The 5699-nt window shown below is 53.6% G+C and overlaps 1 protein-coding gene across 1 annotated transcript; it reads left to right on the top strand.

The window, feature by feature from the left end:
• Positions 1–1293: 1293 nt before the first annotated feature.
• On the top strand, positions 1294–2397 carry LOC148217433 (olfactory receptor 14J1-like). The gene has a single exon (XM_088158655.1). It carries the CDS (start codon positions 1294–1296, stop codon positions 2224–2226), a length of 933 nt encoding a protein of 310 aa, XP_088014781.1. The 3' UTR covers positions 2227–2397.
• The last annotated feature ends 3302 nt before the right edge of the window (positions 2398–5699 follow it).

The following is a 5699-nucleotide window of genomic DNA, read 5'->3' as shown; positions in this document are numbered from 1 at the left end:
ACAGCCCTGGACATGGTGAGTGTGTGAGTGCAGGGCAATGTCCCCTGTGCTCCTGGAGGGATCTCCTGGAGCCAGCACAGCCCACAGCCTGGGGGATGTGTCAGGAGGACTCTCCCAGTTTCTCTGAGACAGAGGAGGAGGAGGAGGAGGAAGATGAGGATGAGGATGTGCTGCAGAGCGGGGCTGCCCTGGGCACCGTCAGAGGGACAGGGCAGGACGGCTCCTGCTGCCAGGGACGGCTGCAGGGGCTGAAGCTGGGGCTGCAGCCAGGGCTGCCCAGGGCTGTCCTGCAGAGCAGCTCCTGCAGCCCTCAGGGCTCTTGGCCAGCCCAGGCCATGTGCCACCTGCCAGGGACAGCTCTCAGCCTGCCTGGCAGCTCCCCATGCACTGTGGGGAGAAGTTGGAGGTGCAAGGAGCCACCCCCATCAGGGCAGATTCCTCCTGCTGTGGAGATGGTGCTGCATGGCCAGGGCTGCTCTCAGCTTTCTCCTCAAGGCAAGGCAAAGGGGCTGTCAGCTGTGTCTGTGTCACTGACACTCCTGCACTGTCCCACTGGCCATCAGCACATCTGCCTCCCATCTCCCTCACAAAGTGCCTCCTCACCCTCCTGTGCCTACAGACAGCAGCAGCAGCACCTTGGCTTGCAGCATCTCAGTTTGTGTGAGCTGCCCTTAAGGCCCTGCTGGCAGGGAGATGGCCCTGGGCAGTGCCCTGTGCTGGGAGGGGTGTGCAGGGCAGAGCTGAGCCCCCAGGGCTGGGCTGGGCTCTGGCAGCACTGGCAGGGACAGAGCTTGGATAGAGAGAAAGAGCTCCCAGTAGGCACAACTGCAGGCAGCAGAGAGCCAAAGCAGCCTTGGATATCCCTCAAAGTTCAGCTGCACGAGGAAAGAGAGAAAGTTTTGGACAAAACGATTTTTAAACATGAGTCATCAAAAAGTCCACTTTATTTTCAAATATGTTTTAACTAAGGTCACCCTGAAATAGTGGGAGGTGTAATGAGCAATCAGCAACTGTGTGTGACCAGCAGGTCTGAATGCAGTGGGGCACAGGGAGCCCTGTTTTCTCTCTGGGCTTCCCAGTGTTCAGTCTGAGAGCAATGCTGAAGATGAGGCAGTAACTCAGCAGCAAAAAGCTTAACTAAAAAAAAAAAAAAAAAAGAAAAATAAAAGTGCAATTTCCCAAAAGAAAATTTTCAGTGAATATGTAAGAAAATAGCATAGAAGTAACCCACAGGAACCTGTCCCAGCTTGTCAATGTTTTCTTTCAACAGTCCCCCATGCCCAGAGTGAAGAAATGTCCAACAGCAGCTCCATCAGCCACTTCCTCCTGCTGCCATTGGCAGACACGCGGCAGCTGCAGCTCCTGCACTTCTGCCTCTTCCTGGCCATCTCCCTGGCTGCCCTCCTGGCCAACGGCCTCATCATCAGCGCCGTAGCCTGCGGCCACCACCTGCACACCCCCATGTTCTTCTTCCTGCTCAACCTGGCCCTCAGCGACCTGGGCTCCATCTGCACCACTGTCCCCAAAGCCATGCACAATTCCCTCTGGAACACCAGGCACATCTCCTATCCAGGATGTGTCACTGAGCTCTTTTTTTATCTGTTCTTCATCTCAGCAGAGTATTATGTCCTGACCATCATGAGCTACGACCGCTACGTGTCCATCTGCAAACCCCTGCACTACGGGACCCTCCTGGGCAGCAGAGCTTGTGCCCACATGGCAGCAGCTGCCTGGGCCAGTGGCTTTCTCACTGCTCTGCTGCACACGGCCAATACATTTTCCCTGCCCCTGTGCCATGGCAATGCCCTGGGCCAGTTCTTCTGTGAAATCCCCCAGATCCTCAAACTCTCCTGCTCCAAATCCTACCTCAGGAAATTCGGGGCTTCTGCTTTCACCACCTCCTTAGCATTTGGCTGTTTTGTGTTCATGGTTTTCTCCTATGTGCAGATCTTTAGGGTCGTTTTTAGGATCCCCTCTCAGCAGGGACGGCACAAAGCCTTTTCCACCTGCCTCCCTCACCTGGCTGTGCTCTCCCTGTTCCTCAGCACTGCAGTGTTTGCTCACCTGAAGCCCCCTTCCATCTCCTCCCCATTCCTGGATCTGGCAGTGTCAGTTCTGTACTCAGTGGTGCCTCCAGCCCTGAATCCCCTCATCTACAGCCTGCGGAACCAGGAGCTCAAGGATGGCCTGAGAAATTTTATCAATCTTCATTTTCAGAAGCAATAAATGCTCTCATTTCTTCTGCAGAGGCCTTAGAATGTAACTCTTCACAATCTCTTTTTAATTTTTTTCTTATTTGTCCATTTTTTATTTAGTCATTTTTTCTACTGTTCTTGTGTTTCATACAAAATACTGAAACATTACTCATTGTATTTGTATATTATAATCTACATTTCTTTTGGAACACAAAGACTTGCATGAGGTCTCGTCCCTCTGTATTTAAATAAAAGCAAGTGCCTGCCCTGTCCTGTGTGTTCACGATTCTTCCTCAGCCCTTCTCTGTCTCTGCAGGGCAGTGCCTGTGAGCAGAGGTGGAGGGAAGAGACTCCCAGCACAGCAGCACAGCCAGGGACAATGGCCCTGGCTCTTCCCACATCTGCTCTTCCCAGCTCCACCCTCTCCTTGCCAACCCTTCTGTGGCTGTGAGGCCGCAGTGCTCTGGCAGCTTGGTCCCTGTCCTGCTGCGTGTCCGTGCTGTGCCCACAGGCAGGGACAGGCCATGGGCACTGCTGGGACACAGCTGGGCTCCAGCACAGCAGCTCCATCAGCAAAGGGCATCTCCTGAGGGCAGGGCAGGAAGGCTTTGCTCTCCTCCAGAGCTGCTGTCAGCAATGTGCTCCAGGAATGCCCTGGCCAAGCAAAGCCCAGTGCCTGGGGCAGAGGGGCAGTGTGCAGGGGGCACACAGCAGTGTCCTGGCACAGCCAGAGCTCCTGGGATGGACCTGAGGGAGCAGCAGAGCAGGGCCTGGGCTGTGTCTTTGTTCTGGGCGCAGAACACCTGGGAAGGTGCCCCAGGGCAATTGTCCCACACCAGCCCCTGCAAACTCCACACCCAGCACTGGCCACTCCCCCAGCTGCAGGAGGTTGTTTGTCCCTGCATGGAGGGACACCGAGTGACCAGGCCAGCAGGCCATGTTTGCCCTGTACTGAGGAGATTTCAGTAGTTCATCGTGTGTGTGTGGGGAGATGAACATGATTGGGCACAAACACCATCACCAGCACTCGGGGGTGGCACAGTTCTGGTGGCACAAAGAGTCCCTTGAGGCCACTACACTCTGGGAAACCACCTGAATTCATTACTGGGCTGTGGTTGGGACTGCATAGAGAGAAACATCCTGGGCAGGGAGGCTCCAGGAAGAAATGCTCAGGACAGCCATGGACTGCACAAAGAGACCACTGGAGTGATGGTCTGTGGGGAGAAATCAGAGCTGCCTCCCTTCTCAGCCACCCCGAGGACCTGGACAGGGCTGTACTGTGTTCTGGGCTCTGACCTGGAACTGAGGGATGTGGAAAAAGCCTTTGGTGTCAGGGATGGTGACAAGGCTGGGTAGAGTCACTGTGAGTCCTCTCTCAAACACCTTGGAAAGGCCAGAGCCATCTCAGAGGGTCCTGGGCATTTGGGAAGGGCAGACGTGGAACCAGTCTGCAAACAGGGCAGGGAGGGGCACTGGGACAGTCACAGACTGGTCAGGCTCAGCAGGGAAGGGCAGGTGGCAAATCCTCCTGCAGCCATTCCAGGCACTGGCAGCACAAGGCAGGGATTGCAGAACCCCCGTGGGAGGGAAAAGAGGGGGATGTTGTGTGCCCAGACTTTAGCCAGCCCTGGGACATGGTCTGCTGTGCTCTCCTCAGAGCCAGACTGGAGAGAGCCGGGCTGCAGGAGAGGAACATGGGGTGGGTGGGAATTTGGCTGAACAATCAGGGTGAAATGTCATCCATGGCACAGAGTCCTCTTGGCAGCCACTGCCTGGTGACATCCCTCAGTGACCAGCCCTTGACCACCACTGTGGAACGTTTCTATTATCTCTACAATGGCATGAAATGCACTTTCAATTCCTTTGTGGATGCTGCCAAATGGCAGGGAGTCTGTGACCAAACTCATCTAATAATGGTGACTGCTAAATGCAATTGTGCAGGTGACTGAGTTGGGTAAATTTCTCTTGCTGTCAGGTGCCAACCAAAAACAAGAAAAGGCAGAATAAAACTTATGCATCAGAAGAAAGGCAGTTCACTAGGGAAAAGAACCACACCCAACCGAAAAAAACCAAAACCCAACCAAAGAAGCCAAAGCGAAATCCACCCACAACAATGTAAAAACCCCAGAACCAACCAGAAAAAGCAAAGGCCACAACGAGAGCCAAAGCAAATCCTCAGGAAATCTCTTGTCAGATGGAAATATTTAACCACCTTGTGGCAGGAAAGAATTCTTTCGGTGCAGATGCTGTTTTTTAAAGGAAAAAGTCCTTAAAAAAATTTAATCCTCTACCCCCCTTCCATCCCTGCTTCTCCCACTTGATTGCTGATCGTGGTGTGACATGGAATGGAACATCCCTTGGGCCAGTCCAGCCCAGCTGTCCCATCCCTGTTCCCTCAGGAACACTTGCCCACCCCAAGCCCATGGGTTGGAGGGGCTTGCAGACACGCCTTGTGGGGCGAGCACTGTGACAGCTAATGAATACATCATCAGTGTGAGTGATAAAAGCTCTGTATGCCTGGTGCCCAGTGCACTCGAGTAGATGAAGGATTGCCCAAGTGACCACCATGGTGTCATAAAGAATACCTGCTCTCAAATCCTCAAAACTGTGTTCAAAAGTTGCTATCCAGCAGATTTCAGTATCAGTGGTGTCCCTGACTCCATTATGCCCCTTGCACACTTTCACGAGGGCCCCTTGGTTCCACGAGGCCCTGCTGGATAACAGTGGACCCTTGGTTCCATTTGGGTCTGTACTGTCAAAATGGCCTCCTTGGTTCTGCACTGCCACAATGCTCTCCTTGGTGCCACGAGGCCTTGGTGTGTCACAACAGCCCCTTGGTTCCATGAACTGCCATAATGTCAGCACGGTCTCTTGGATCTGCAGTATCACCATGGACAATTGGTTACAAGCAGCCCCGCTGTGTCACAATGAATATTTGTTTCATGAGGCCCCACAGTGTCACCATGGCCCCTTGGTTCAATGAGGCCTCGTTGTAGAACAATGGCCTCTCAGTTCCAGGAGGTTTTGTACTGTCAACAGTGCTCTCCTTGGTTCTACAGTGGCTGCTTGCTTCCATAAGGTTCCTCGGTGTCACAGTGGTCTCCTTGGCTCCATGAGGCTCTGCAATGTCCCAATATCCCATCGTTTCCATGAGCTTCTGTCCCATCAACCATGTCCTTTGCTCCAGTGAGGCCCCGCAATGGCACACTGGACCCTTGGTTCCATGAGGTTCCATAGTGTAACATGGTTGCCTTGATTCCAAGAGGTTCTGCTGGGTCACACTGGACCCTTGGTTCCATGAGCTTCCGTAGTGTAACCATGGTCTCCTGGGATCTGCATTGTCACAATGGACAATTGGTTGCATGGGAGCCTGCTGTGTCACAAGAGAGCCTTAGTTCCATCAGGTTCTGGACTGTCACAGTGGTCTCCCTGCTTCAATGAGGCCCTGGAGTGTCACAAGGGCTGCTTGGTTCTGTGAGCTTCCACAACGTCCCAATGGTCTCC

This window comes from Sturnus vulgaris, unplaced genomic scaffold, assembly GCF_052056855.1.
Source record: "Sturnus vulgaris isolate bStuVul1 unplaced genomic scaffold, bStuVul1.hap1 Scaffold_84, whole genome shotgun sequence".
NCBI lineage: Eukaryota > Metazoa > Chordata > Aves > Passeriformes > Sturnidae > Sturnus > Sturnus vulgaris.
This window is presented reverse-complemented; position numbering and strand designations above follow the sequence as displayed.

What these genes read in the sequence shown, in the direction of transcription:
- LOC148217433 (XM_088158655.1), top strand. Translation starts at nt 1,294, where the DNA reads ATGTCCAACAGCAGCTCCATCAGCCACTTCCTCCTGCTGCCATTGGCA.